General features: G+C 44.2%; 1 protein-coding gene across 18 annotated transcripts in view; it reads left to right on the top strand.

Moving 5' to 3' along the window:
• MLH1 (mutL homolog 1) overlaps positions 1–15,048 on the top strand; it is a 185,518-nt gene that overhangs the window by 159,358 nt on the left and 11,112 nt on the right. For 2 of the 18 annotated variants that reach the window (XM_081527263.1, XM_081527257.1), the window contains one exon: positions 7,182–7,289. The exons of the other annotated variants lie outside the window; for them this stretch is intronic. In XM_081527263.1, coding sequence (XP_081383389.1) covers positions 7,182–7,289 — 108 coding nt within the window. The remainder of the gene's footprint in view (positions 1–7,181; positions 7,290–15,048) is intronic. 18 annotated transcript variants of the gene reach the window in all.

Raw genomic sequence — 15,048 nt, 5'->3', positions numbered from 1 at the left:
CCAGCACCTCACCCTAACAAGATGCTCGTGGACCAGCTGTGCTGCTGCCTAGGCAGCAAGTGGGCACTCTAGATCATGAAGGCCTTTTCATGAACAGAAATGCTTAGATTTAATGTAGGCAGATTTTATGAGTTGTTATTACATGTTGGCTCTTTTTAAAAAAATGAAGCATAGTTGATTTACAGTGTTGTGCTAATTACTGCTGTACAGCAAAGTGATTCAGTTATATATACATGTTCATTCTTTTTTAATATTCTTTTCCATTGTGGTTTATCATAAAATACTGAATATAGTTCTCTGTTCTGTACAGTAGGACTTTGCTGTTTATCCATTCTGTATATAATGGCTTATGTTTACTCACCTCAACCTATCACTCCATCCCTCCCCTAACCCCTTCCCTCTTGGCGATCAGAAGTCTGTTCTCTGTATTCATGACTGTTTCACAGGCAGGTTCATTTGTGTCATATTTCAGATCCCACGTGTAAGTAATACCATGAGTTATTTGTCTTTCTCTTTCCAACTTACTTCATGGAGTACGATAATTTCTAGTTGCATCTATGCTGCTGCAAATGGCATTACTTCATTCTTTTGTACGACTGAGTAGTATTCCATTTTATATGTGTCTTCTTTATCCATTCATTGATAGACATTTGCTTACATGTCTTGGCTATTGTAAATTGTGCTGCTGTGAACATAAGGGTGCCATTTATCTTTTTGGATTAGAGTTTTGTGTGGAGTTAGCTTCCCTGGTGGCTCAGATGGTAAGAAATCTGCCTGCAATTTGGGAGACCTGGGTTCAATCCCTGGGTGGGGAAGATTCCCTGGAGAAGGAAATGGCAACCCACTCCACTATTCTTGCGTGGAGAATTCCATGGACAGAGAATCCTGGCGGGCTGCAGTCCGTGGGGTTGTAAAGAGTCGGACATGACTGAGCACGTACGCGTACACTGATGCATTAAGTCTCCACTCGTGACCACTGGAAGCAGAGTTGCTGGGTTCAGGGTTTGGCACACCTTGAAGGTAATGTCCAGGATGTTTGTTACAAGAGTCTGATGTCTTGTTAACTTACTTCCGGTCAGTCAGTGATGTCCTTTGACTTCCAGCACAGATTGTACCTAATGAGGGGTTAATACATCTAAGTGTTGTCGCAGGGTGAGCTTGGATACCTCATTAACAAGCAGGGCTGCTTCTGGATAGCCAGCTTGGCCATCCCAGGGCCGCAGAGTCGATTTGTTTTGAAAAGTAGGCCACTGGACTCTGATCCAGCCCCAGCTTTTGGGTCAGGATTCCTAGTGGCTCATCCTGACCTCTTCATGCACATACAGGGTAAAGGGCTTTTCCACGTTCGCAAGCCCCACTGCTGGTGCGCTACTAAACTCAGTCTTGAGAGGCTCAGAGGCCCTTTAGTTTACTGTTGGGCCTTATTCTGTCGAAGGGGTTCCTTTCTCCTCCCTTTACAGCCTCATATCGGGGTTTAGCTATACGGCTGTTATTTAGAATCCAGATATGATGGAACCCAGCTGTCCCGAGAAAGCCTTGGAGTTGTTTCTTGGTGGTTGGAGATGGTATGCACTAATTGCTGTTTGATCTATGGCCAGGGTTTGTTTGCCCCTGGGGTCAAAACAAATCCTAAATATTGAACCCGTTGCTGTGAAATCTGAGCCTTGGTTGGAGAGACTTTATATCCACTTTTTGCCAGAAAATTTAGGACCCTATCAGTATTTCGATCTGAATCACTACTTATCAGTGTCATCAACAGATTGTAGCAGAGTTCTCTTCTCAAGGCTCAGTTCCCTTAGTTCCCTTGCTAATGTGTTTCCAAAAAGATGGAGGCCGTCCTGAAAACCCGGGGAAAGCACTGTCCAGGTATATTGGTTAGCTCTCAGGGTGTCAGGGTCCCTCCATTCAAAGGCAAAAAGGTATTTAGAATCTGGATGTTGGGGAATCCAGAAAAATGCATCTTTGAGGTCCAAAACAGAAACACTGGGTGTTCCCTCGCAGTTGGGTGAGGAGGGGGTGTGGGTTTGGCACCAGTGGGTGAATAGGGGTGACTACCTCATTCACTACTGGTAAGTCTTGCACCAACTGATACTGCCGGGTAGGCATCTGGACAGGAAGGATTGTGGTGTTGCAGGGGGATTGGCAGGATCTGATGAGTCATGTTTTAGGAGTTTGCCGAGCAGTAGTTGGATTCCTCTCAGGGCCTCAGGCTTCAGAGGGTATTGTCTCTTTCAGGGTTATTTTCCTCAGGCCTTAAATCTTATTTTTTATTGGGGGAGCACATTTTGCCCTTTCTGGCATTGAGATATCCCAAACTACAGGATCTAGTTGTTCTCAAATTTCTTGAAGGATGTTGTGGGGGATATTTTGATGCCCACCAGGTGGGTCATCTGGGGTTGCTCACATATGCATTCTCTGTTTGGATTCTTGACTTCCTTGGACTTCCTCCTGTCCTAAGACTATGTAGCAGATTTCACCCGGGGAGGGGGACTGGGCATTCTGGCATGTACAAAAAGGAGTGAGTAATAATAACAGACCCGACTCTGCAGGCAAGGGGGAGATGTAAATCACCTTACCTTTAGCTGGCCAAGTTAGAACAGAGCAGGTAATTCAGTGTCCACAGGAAATTCTGTTTTTGTATCTGCCACATCGAAGATGACCCGAGGCTCTCTGGAGTAATGAGGGTGGGTCAAGTGGGACGTGGAACCGGCCAGGCACTGAGCCTGTCAGTTGGAGTATGGAAATCACAAGGAACTGGGGCCAGTCAGGGTGACCCCGCTGGCGTCCCACAGGAGGGTGCTCAGGACATCCTCCCTCCCGTGCCCCCCTTTCGGACCAAAGGCACTACTGGTTCAAGCCCAGGTGGTTTCTTGGTGGTGTGTCCAGCCTTCTCAGCCCTCCACGGTTCCCTCGAGGTGGTGGGTGAGTCAGAGCAGTCAAAAGCTGTGTTTTCTTTATTAGCCTCTTATCTTGATTGGCCTCCTCCGTTAAGTCTTGGTTGTTATAGACATTTACAGTGGGGTTTGGGCCCAGCCTCAAGTTTTTGCCATTTTCTCTGGATATCAGGAGTAGCCTGAGTGATAAAATGCAAGGCCAGTACTGTCTCCCTTCAGACTCAGGGTCTGTATTGGTGTCCTTCCTGAGTGTCTCTGTCACTGGCTCAGGAAGACTGCTAGATTTTCATCTTTTTCCTGTGTAACCTCTCAGACCTTATAATAATTTACAGGCTTTGGCACACCTTTTCGTTCCTTCTGATAGACAAGTAATGTAATGTCTCATCCTAGCCTGGCCTACACGATTGTCATAGTTGGATTGCGGGTCATGTTCTGGGGTTACATCCCTGCGCCCCCCCTCCGTGCCCCGCCTCCAACCTGATGAAGTTGGTGGTGTGGATTGGTGGCCAGTAGGCCATCTGCTATTTCCCTGGCCTTTTTCCGTATATCCTCCTTTTCATCCTAGATGCAGCAGTGGGCCAGAATAACCCTGATGTCCTGCTATGTGAGAGAGAATGCCAACCTCCGCCTGACACATTTACCCCTAAACTTGTCAGGGTTGTCTGAGAACCTGGCAGACCTCTCCTTGATTGACCCAGTTAGTTTAAGATCTCTCTTTGGGATGTCCTCCAGGGGCCGCTTAAAGCACCCCAAAGTTAACTGAAAGTCAGGAGAGTTTCAGTTAGAATTTGATATTTGAAAATTCTGTCAAAAAGTTTTAAAACACCCAGACAGATAGGATCATAGGTTTCTGTAAAACAATCCTTACACCTTGAGCTAAGGTGGGAAAAAATAAAAAGTTGATGTAGATCACTTAAAGGCACAGGGACTCACACGATCTGTTCTCAAAAGAGCATCCAGGACAGCTTTTATTCTCCTATGAGAAAGACCAGTCCAGTCCTGCATCAGTCTGCTCTTAATAAAATTTAATCCAACCTTAGAAAATCCTGACCACATACAAAATTCTTTTCTCATTGCTGCTTCTTCTGCAAATCATCTGCCACTTTCTGTAGCTATACGTTGTTCCGTGTTCTCTCCCCATTCAGAGAGCCAACTCCAGGACAAAAGCATCTTTTTTCCTTTAAATAAAGAAAATATGTTTCAACTCCCCAGACCTCCTTTTCTGAATACACACATCCTACTTTCCTTAAGCAACCATGAACTGTCCCTTACATTGGCACTCCATTGTTGTTGTTCACTCACTAAGTAGTGTGCGACTCTTTGTGACCCCGTGAGCTGCAGCACTCCAGCTTCCCTGTCCTTCAGTATCTCCCGGAGTTTGCTCAGACTCATGTCCATGGAGTCAGTGATGGCAACCAGCCATCCAGCAACCTTTGTTGTCCCCTTCTCCTCCTGCCCTCAATCTTTGCCAGCATCAGGGTCTTCTCCAGTGAGTCAGCTCTGCATCAGGTGGCCCAAGTATTGGAGCTTCAGCTTCAGCATCAGTCCTTCCAATGAATATTTGGGTTGATTTCCTTTACGATTGACTGGTTTGATCTCCTTGCTGTTCAAGGGACTTTCAAGGGTCTTTTCCAGCACCACAATTGGAAAGCATCAGTTCTTTGGCGCTCAGCTTGCTTTACGGTTCAACTCTCACATCCACACATGAATACATGACTATTGGAAAAAGCATAGCTGTAACTATATGGACCTTTGTTGGCAAGGTGATGTTTTTTAATCTACTGTCTAGGTTTGTCATAACTTCTTCCAAGGAGCAAGTGTCTTTTAATTTCGTGGCTGCAGTCACTGTCTGCATTGATTTTGGAGCCCAAGAAAATGAAATATGACACTGTGTTCAGATTGTCCCCATCTATATGCCATGAAGTGATAGGACCGGATGCCATGATCTTTGTTTCTTGAATGTTGAGTTTTAAGCCAGCTTTTTCGCTCTCCTCTTTCACCTTCATCCAGAGACTTCTCTTCACTTTCTTCCATTAAAGTGGTATCATATGCATATTTGAGGTGGTTGATATTTCTCCTGGCAGTCTTGATTCTACCTTGTGATTCATCCAGCCTGGCATTTTGCATGATGTACTTTGCATATAAGTTAAATAAGCAGAGTGACAATATACACCCTTGACGTACTCCTTGCCCAGTTTTGAAGTAGTCTGTTCCATGTGCGGTTTTAACTGTTGCTTCTTGACTTGCATCCAGGTTTCTCAGGAGGCAGGTAATGTGGTCTGGTATTCCTATCTCTTGAAGAATATTTCACAGTTGGTTGTGATCCACATAGTCAAAGGCGTTAGCATAGTCAATGAAGCAAACTTTTCTGGAATTCTCTTGCTTTTTCTGTGATCCAGTGCTTGTTGGTAATTTGATCTCTGGGTCTTCTGCCTTTTCTAAACCCAGCTTGTACATCTGGAAGTTTGCCGTTCACCTGCTGTTGAAGCCTAGCTTGAAGGGTTTTGAGCATAATCTTGCTGGCATGTGAAACGAGTTTAACTGTATGGTAATTTGAGCATTCTTTGGCATTGCCTTTCTTTGGGATTGGAATAAAGACTGACCTTTTCCAGTCCTGTAGCCACTGCTGAGTTTTCCAAATTTGCCGGCATACTGAGTGCAGCACTTTAGCAGCAGCATCTGTTAGGATTTGAAATAGCTCAGCTGGAATTCCATCAGCTTCACTAGCTTTGTAGTAATGCCTCCTAAGGCCCACTTGACTTCACATTCCAGGATGTCTGACTCTAGGTGAGTGATCACACCATCGTGGTTATCTGGGTCATGAAGATCTTTTTTGTACAGTTCTTTTGTGTATTCTTGCCACCTTTTCTTAATCTCTTCTGCTTCTGTTAGGTCCTTGCTTTTTTTGTCCTTTGTTGTGCCCATCTTTGCTTGAAATGTTCTCTTGATATCGCCAGTTTTCTTAAAGAGATCTCTAGTCTTTCCCATTCTGTTGTTTTCCTCTGTTTCTTTGCATTGTTTACTTAAGAAGGCTTTCTTATCTTTCCTTGCTATTCTCTGCAGCTCTGCATTCAGTTGGGTATTATCTTTCCCTTTCATTTTTCTTCTTTTCTCAGCTTTTTGTAAGGCCTCAGACAACCACTTTGCCTTCTTGCATTTCTTTTTCGTTTGAATGGTTTTGGTCACCACCTCCTGTACAATATTAACGAACCTCTGTCCATAGTTCTTCAGGCACTCTGTCTACCAGATCTAGTCCCTTGAATCTATTCGTCACCTCCACTGAATAATCATAAGGGATTTCATTTGGTCATACCTGAGTGGCCTAGTGATTTTCCCAACTTTCTTCAATTTTAGCTGGAATTTTGCAATAAGGAGCTGATGATCTGAGCCACAGTCTGCACCAGGTCTTGTTTTTGCTGACTGTATAGAGCTTCATCTTCAGCTGCAAAGACTGTAGTCAGTCTAATTTCGGTGTTGACCATCTGGTGATGTCCATGTATAGAGTCATCTCTTGTGTTGTTGGAAGAGGGTGTTTGCTGTGACCAGTATGTTCTCTTGGCAAAACTGTGTTAGCCTTTGCCCTGCTTCATTTTATACTCCAAGACCAAACTTGCCTGTTACTCCAGGTATCTTTTGACGTCTTACTTTTGCATTCCAGTCGTATATGACAAAAAGGACATCTTCTTTTGGTATTAGTTCTAGGATGTCTTGTAGGTCTTCATAGAATAATTCAACTTGAACTTCTTCAGCATTAGTGGTTAGGGCATAGACTTGGATTGTTGTGATGTTGAATGGTTTGCCTTAGAAGTGAACCAAGATCATTCTGTCATTTTTGAGATTGCAGCCAAGTACTGCATTTCAGACTCTTTTGTTGACTGACTATGAGGGCTACTCTGTTCCTTCTAGGCTTAGCTCAGATGGTAAAGAATCTGCCTGCAATGTGGGAGACCTGGGTGCAATCCCTGGGTTGGCAAGATCCCCTGAAGAGGAGAACGGCTACCCACTCCAGTATTCTGGAGTGTATAGTCCTGTATAGTCCATGGGATTGCAGAGAGTCACACATGACTGAGTGACTTTCACTTTCACTTTCCATTCCTTCAAAGGGATTCTTGGCCATAGTAGTAGATATAATGGCCATCTGAAGTATAATAGTCACCTGTCCATTTTTGTTCACTGATTCCTAAAATGTCGATACTCACTCTTGCTGTCTCCTGTTTGACCACATCTAATTTACCTTGATTCATGGACCTAACATTCCAGGTTCTTATGCAGTATTGTTCTTTGCAGCACCAGGATTTACTTTCACCAGCAGACAGATCCACAGCTGGACATCGTTTCCACTTTGGCTCAGTCTCTTTGTTCTTTCTGTAGCTGTTTCTCCGCTCTTCGCCAGTAGTAAGTATATTGGACACCAGCCAACCTCGGGGGTTCATCTTTCAGTGTCGTCTTTTTGCCTTTTCATACTGTTCATGGGGTTCTCAAGACAAGATTGCGGAAGTGGTTTGCCATTCCATAAATTGGTAGAAAACATTTCATGGTGGCACCGTGCATCTTTAGTTTCTCTCTCACAGGACGGAAGTAGATAAATTTAGACCTTTTTAGCAATTAATGTTCCAGTATTTTATCTTATTTGAAATTGTCTGGATATTCAGTTAATTCCTATCATTTAACTTATTTTTAAATTTACCAAAATTTGGAGGGACTGTTTTAGATGAAAGTTTTCAAAACATGATTAGTCCTATGGGGTTTACCAAAAAGTTCTTATCCCAGTTACATTTACTTCAAAATTTAATCATATCGGGTTGTTTTCCCTGTTGACAGATTTTATAACAGAAACACTGTGCACTTCCTGACTTCCGGTGACGCTAGGCACAGTGAAAGTGTTATACTTACCACTGACGTCTCTAAAGACAGGTCTGTATTGATCAAGCACACAGGTTTAAGCCAGACAAGCCAATTTCTATAGAACCAGAGATCTCATAGTTTTCCAGCTTGAATTTAAAATGCACCTCTCCTTTTTTCCCCTCAGTCTGGGGTGGGTGGGGCGTCTACAGATCAATCAAGTACTTGCTGAGAGCACAGTCGAGCAGTTACGTTGCAGAGGCCGAGGAGAGAGATGCAGGCCCCTCCAGCTCAGGCAGGAGGGGAAAATGCAGGCTCCTGTCTTTTCTTTCTGTTCTTGAAAATCCCTCCAAGTACCCCAGGGCTGCCGTCTCAGGCCGTGTGGGCTGTGTTTGTATTTCAAGGCTTAAGTGCTCCACCATGCCCACAGTGTCACAGAGGCTTGCAGGAACAGCTGGACAGACAAAACTGTATCACAAAGACAGCAATCACAAAACTTAAAGACGCAAAAAGCTTTCAGGATAAAGGGGCCGGTAGTGTAGGGGTGAGGACTGAGGAAGAGGTAAAGGCAGGAGGGACAGAAAAGACTGAAAAACAGAGAGAGTGCTGTTTCTGCCCACCCCCTGCAGGTGTCTGTTCAGGCACCAACCAGCACCCTTTGGGAAAGGGCCAGTGAAGGAGGGCACGCCCTGCCCACTGCACACCCGATGGTCAAGCCCTGAAACCAGCCAGTTGTTTGTTGTCTGTGGGACTCTCCCTATGCAGTATGTAGTGTATATAGTATAGAGCAGTCTGCCCCTTCAGCCTGTTCCCAGCGGGGCTTCTCTCGGTGGCAGGAAATAAAGGTGAGAATGTTGGGACAGTCAGACTTCCAGCCACTACATGACCTGAGGTTGGAACCTCTGTCACTCCCCTGAATCTCCAGGGGGAGCCCTCTGGACAGGGTCTGTGCGGTGTGAGGCGAGCCTCTCCACCTCTGCTCTTCACCCGCCAGAAGGAGATGGTCTCATAGGCTGAGAGGAGGGATGCTGTAGCTGCCTGACTGACGTCTACTCTTGGGAGGGTAGGACGGGGGGAGAGAGAGAGATTTCAGGAGAGGGAAGGACAAAGAGGACGGGGAAGTGTTGCCTGAGTGAGGTACTGAGACCTCCAAGGGCCAGGAAGGCAGACTTAAAACGAGGTGATGCTGAAACAAGGGGTTCAGGTGGCCACTTGTCACCCATGGGCAGCTGCATTCCATGGTCCCAGAGGGGCCCAGATCCTCTCCCCAGAAGGGGACGGGCCCCATGTTGGGCACTGCAAAATATATACCAACCAGGGTTCTTGGCCTCCTTGATGAGAGCCAGATGAAGCATTCAGGCAAGGCTTTCCTGGGGCCCCTCCTGCAGCGGAGGTCAGAGGGACAGGAGAACAAGCAGGTTCCCTTGGGCGCTTCCCGCTCACTGTCAGTCTGCGTGTGTCCTTTGCCCCACGGTGGGTCCCTTGTAGGCAGCCTGTTGTAGGCTCTAGTTTTTTAATCAAATCTGCCACGCTGTGTCTTTTGATAGGAGCATTTAGTCTATCAACTTTTAAGGGAATTATTGATAGATATGTATGTATTGCCATTTTCACCTTGGTCTCCCAGTTGGTTTTGTGTTTCTTCTTTGTCCTCTCTGTTTTTCTTGTTGTGGTTTGATGGTTTTCTCCTGTATTATGCCTGTGTTCTCTTCTTGGTTTGTGAATCTGTTGTATATTTTTCATTTGTGGTTATCATGCTTTTCAAGTATGTTAACCGCATCCTATATCTGCTTGCCTTAGGCTGGGAGTCATACAGGCTCAAACACATTCTAGGAAATGAACAAATATATATACATTTTCTTTCTTCCCTCACATTTTATGATTTTGGTGTCCTTTTTTGCCTCCTTATGCTCATCCTTTTGGTGTTTTCACTGCGGTAATTATTGATACTGACCAGGCTTCTTGGCCTTCCTTAATCAGTGGAAATTGACTGGAGGCCAGACAATAAATTCAGCTATAAGGCTTTTGGCTTCTGCGCCGGCTGCAGGAGTGAGTGAAAATAAATCACATGTTCCCTTGCACACTTGCTCCCTGAGTGGGGGACAAGCCTGCTCCTTATATGGGTGAGGGTAGGGGTGGCTCAGGTGGTCTGCCCACCTCTCTGGTGCTGTTGACTGCAGTGGGGGCATGCACAGTACCTGCTTTTGCTCCCGACACCCAGGTTTTGTTCTTGGCTCTTCAGAAATGGCGTTTTTTTTTTTCTTTTTGCCTTTTTTGTATCTTTTGGTCCCGAATTTGCACCAGCTGTACATGCACAGGGTTGTTTTCAGTCCCACGTATTTTGTAGCTTGAGGAGGGGTGTGTCCAGGGCCAAGCTTTGCAACACTGCAGTGAAGGGTCCCAGGTCCCAGGCCTGTCTCATGACTCACAGATGGTGTTTTATTTTTTTGTTTTTAATCTGTATACCGGCTTGTTTAGGTGATTTGCTTTCCAATTGCGAATTTCTATTTTCTATAGATTCTTACTTTTCTATTTAGAGAAGATCTTTCTATATTTTGGGCTTCTCTAGTGGCTCTTGCCTGGAAAAATCCCATGGACGGAAGAGCCTGGTAGGCTACAGCCCATGGGGTTGCTAAGAGTCGGACACGACTGAGCGATTTCACTTTCACTTTTCCCTTTCATGCACTGGAGAAGGAAATGGCAACCCACTCCAGTATTCTTGCCTGGAGAGTCCCAGGGACGGCGGAGCCTGGTGGGCTGCCGTCTATGGGGTCACACAGAGTCGGACACGACTGAAGCGACTTAGCAGCAGCAGCAGTGGCTCAGATGGGAAAGAGTCTGCCTGCAATGGAGGAGACCTGGGTTTGATCCCTGGGTCAGGGAGAGCCCTTGGAGAAGGGAATAGCAACCTTCTCTGGTATTCCTGCTTGGAGAATCCCATAGACAGAGGAGCCTGGTGGGCTACAGTCCATGGGGTTGCACAGAGTTAGACATGACTGAACGACTAACACTTTCAATATTTCTTTCAGGATATATTTAACATTGCTATATTCTTTTAGTTTCTGGTTGTCTGAGAAATTGTCTTTCCTAGTCTAAATGATAATTCTGTTGGGTAGAGTGTCTTAGGTTGCAGATTTTTCCCTTTCAGGACTTTGAATATATCTTGCCATTCCCTTCTGGCCTGTAACTTTTCTGGCTGCAACTATCAGAAATCAGCTGCTAGCCTTACAGGGGTCCTTGCTGCCTTTGGTCTTCTCTTTCTACCTTTGTAATCTTTGCTTTTAACTTTTGCCATTTCAAATAGTACATCTTAAGTTTACCTTATTTGAGAGCTTCTGTGCTTCCTGTACCTGAATATCTGTTTCCTGCTTTAGGTTTGGGAAGTTGTCAGCCACAATTTCTTCAAAAACATTTTCAATCCCCTTTTCTCTTTCTTCCCCTTCTGGAATCCCTATTATACATAGGTTGGCATGCCTTTTATTATCCCATAGGTTTCTTATGAGCTTCCTAGGTGGCACCAGTGGTAAAGAATCCCCCTGCCAGTGCAGGAGATGCAAGAGTCGCGGGTGTGATTCTTGGGTTGGAAAGATCTCCTGGAGTAGGAAATGGCAAGAATACTGGAGCATGGGCAGAGAAGCCTGGCGGGCTGCAGTTCATGGGATCACAGAGAGTCAGACCCGACTGAGCACGCACGCACTAGAATCGGCTAGGTTTCTTATATTGCTTTCATTTTCTTTTAAAATTTGTTTTTCTGCCTGCTGTCCTGAGTGGGTAATTTCCATTATTCCAATCTTCCAGGTCACTTATTTGTTATTCAGCATTATTTATTGTGCTATTCATTAACTTTAGTTCAGTTTTCATCTTAGCAAATGAGTTTTCTAACTTTTTCTTGGGTCCTCTTTATAGTTTGTAGTTCCTTTTTATAATACTCTTCATTTCTATTGATTGATGTTGTTCTGTCGCCAAGTTGTGTCCAACTCTTTGCAACTCCATGGACTGCAGCATACCAGGCTTCCCTGTCCCTCACCATCTCCTGGAGTTTTCACATGCAAATTCATGTCCGTTGAATCAACGATGCCATCCAACCATCTCATCCTCTGTCCTCTTTTCTTCTTCTGCCTTCAATTTTTCCCAGCATCAGAGTTTTTTCTAGTGAGTCAGCTCTTCACATCAGGTGGCCAGAGTATTAGAGCTTCAGCATCAGTCCTTCCAGAAGAGATTTCAGGGTTGATTTCCTTTAGGATTAACTGGCTTGATGTCCTTGCAGTCCAAGGGACTCTCAAGAGTCTGTTCCAGTACGACAGTTTGAAAGCATCAATTTTTCATCACTCTGCCTTCTTCATTGTCCAGCTCTCACATTTGTACATGACAACTGGAAAGATCATAGCCTGTATTATATGGACCTTTGTTGGCCAAGTGGTATCGTTGCTTTTTAACACACTGTCTAGGTTTGTCATCGCTTTCCTGCCAAGAAGCAGTTGTCTTTTAATTTCATGGCTGCAGTTACCATCCACAGTGATTTTAACGCCCAGGAAGAAGAAATCTGGCAGTGCTTCCACCTTTTCCCCTTCTATTTGCCATGAAGTGATGGGACTGGATGCCATGATTTTTGTTTTTTTTAACTTTGAGTTTTAAGATGGTTTTTTCACTCTTCTCCTTCACCCTCATCAAGTGGTTCTTTAGTTCCTCTTCACTTTCTGCCATTAGAGTGGTATCATCTGCGTATCTGAGGTTGTTAATATTTCTCCGGGCAATCTTGATTCCAGATTGTAACTCATCCAGTCTGGCATTTTGTATGACGTGCTCTGCGTATAAGTTAAACAAACAGCCTTCTCCTACTCCTTTCTCAATCCTGAACCAGTTAGTTGTTCCATACAGGAACTGTTCTAACTGTTGCTTCTTGACCCACATACAGGTTTCTCAGGAGATAGGTAAGATGGTTTGGTATTCCTATCTTTTTAAGAGTTTTCCACAGTTTGTTATGATCTACACAGTCAAAGGCTCCAGTGTAGTCAATGAAACAGAAGTAGATGTTTTTTCTGGAATTCTCTTGCTTTCTCTATGATCCAGCAAATTTTGGTAATTTGATCTCTGGTTCCTCTGCCTTCTCCAAATTCAGCTTGTACATCTGGATGCTCTCAGTTCACATACTGCTAAAGCCTAGCTTGGAGGATTTTGAGCATTACCTTACTAGCATGGGAGATGAGTGCCATTGTCTGGTGGTTTGAACATTCTTTAGTACTGCCCTTCTTGGGAATTGGGATGAGGATTAACCTTTTCCAGTCCTGTGGCCACTGCTGAGTTTTCCAAATTTGCTGGTATATTGAGTGCAGCACTTTCACAACATTATCTTTTAGGATTTGAAATGCTCAGCTGGAATTCCATCACTTCTACTAGCTTTGTTCATAGTAATGTTTCCTAAGGCCCACTTGACTTCACACTTCAGGATGTTTGGCTCTGAGTGAGAGACTACACCGTCATGGTTATCAGGGTCATTAAGATCTTTTTTGTACAGTTCTTCTGTGTATTCTTTCCATCTCTTCTTGATGTCTTCTGCTTCTGTTAGATCTTTACCATTTCTATCCTTTATTGTGCCCATCTTTGGATGAAATGTTCCTTTGATATTTCCAGTTTTCTTGAAGAGATCTCTAGTCTTAGCCTATCTGTTGTTTTCCTCTATTTCTTTGCATTGTTCATTGAAGAAGGCCTTGTCTCTCCTTGCTATTCTCTGGAACTCTGCATTTCGTTGGGGGTCCCTTTCCCTTTCTCCCTTGCCTTTTGCTTCATTTCTTTTCTCCACTATTTGTCAAGCCTCCTCAGATAACACTTTGCCTTCTTGCATTTCTTTGGGATGGTTTTGTTCACTGCCTCCTGTACAGTATTACAGACCTCTGTCCACGGTTCTTCAGGTGCTCTGTTTACTACATCTGATCCCTTAAATCTATTCTCTATTCGTCACCTCCACTGTATATTCATAGGGGATTTGACTTAAGTCATACCTGACTGGCCTAGTGGTTTTCCCTGCTTTTTTTAGTTTAAGCCTGAATTCAGCTCCAGGTCTTGTTTCTGCTGATTGTATACAGCTTCTCCATCTTTGGCTACAAAGAATGTAATCAATCTGATCTCAGTATTGACCATTTGGTGATGTCCAAGTATAAAGTTTTCTCTTGTGTTGTTGAAAAAGGGTGTTTGCTATCTCCAGTATGTTCTCTTGGTAGAATTCTGTTGGTCTTTGCCTTCATTTTGTACTCCAAGGCCAAACTTATCTGTTACTCCAGGTATCTCTTGACTTCCTACTTTTGCATTCCAGTCCCTTATGCTGAATAGGATATCTTTTTTTTTTTTTTTTTGGTATTAGTTCTAGGAGGTTTTCTAGGTCTTCAAAGAACTGATCAACTTCAGCTTCTTCAGGATTGGTGGTTGGGTCATAGACTTGGATTACTGTGATTTTGAATGGTTTGCCTTGGAAATAAACTGAGATCATTCTGTCATTTTTAAGGTTGCACCCAAGTACTGCATTTCAGACTCTCTTGTCGACTCTGAGGGCTATGCCATTTCTTCTATGGGATTCCACCCACAGTAGTAGATATAATGGTCGTCTGAATTAAATTCTCCCATCCTCGTCCATTTTATTTCACTGATTTTTAATATGTTGATGTTTACTCTTGCCATCTCCTGTTCAACCACATCCAGTTTACCTTGATTCATGGACCTAATATTCCAGTTTCCTATGTGATACTGTTCTTTATAGCATCTGACTACTTTCATCACCAGACACGTCCGCAGCTGAGCATCATTTCCTCTCTGGCCCAGCCGCTTCATTCTTTTTGGAGCTATTGGTAGTTGGCTTCTGCTCTTCCCCAGTAGCATACTGGACACCTTCTGACCGGGGGGCTCATCTTTCGGTGTCGAATCTTTTTGCCTTTTTATACAGTTCCTGGGGTTCTCACAGCTAGTATGTTGGAGTGGATTGCCATTCCCTCCTCCAGTGGACCACGTTTTGTTAGAAGTCTGCACTGTGACCCAACCATCTTGGGTGGCCCTACACGGCATGGCTCACAGCTTCATTGAGTTACACAAGCTCTTTTGCCATGACAAGGCAGTGATCCTTGAAGGAGCTTTCTGTCAATAACCTTTCTTAATTCCTCGAGTATTTTCATTATCTCCATTTTGAAATCAGTGTCTATTAGGTCTGTTTCATTGTTCTTTCTGGGGAATTCTCTTGATTGTTTAGCTGGGGGTGGTTTCTTGCTCTTCATCCTCTTGCTATATGAGTTAAGGAGGAACAGTTATCTATCTACTGTTGGAGCAGTAG

This window comes from Giraffa tippelskirchi, chromosome 9 (genome assembly GCF_054371585.1).
Source record: "Giraffa tippelskirchi isolate mGirTip1 chromosome 9, T2T-mGirTip1v1.2.pri, whole genome shotgun sequence".
In the NCBI taxonomy this organism is placed as follows: Eukaryota; Metazoa; Chordata; class Mammalia; order Artiodactyla; family Giraffidae; genus Giraffa; species Giraffa tippelskirchi.
The sequence above is the reverse complement of the archived record's forward strand: the minus strand, read 5'-3'. Positions and strand labels throughout refer to the sequence as shown.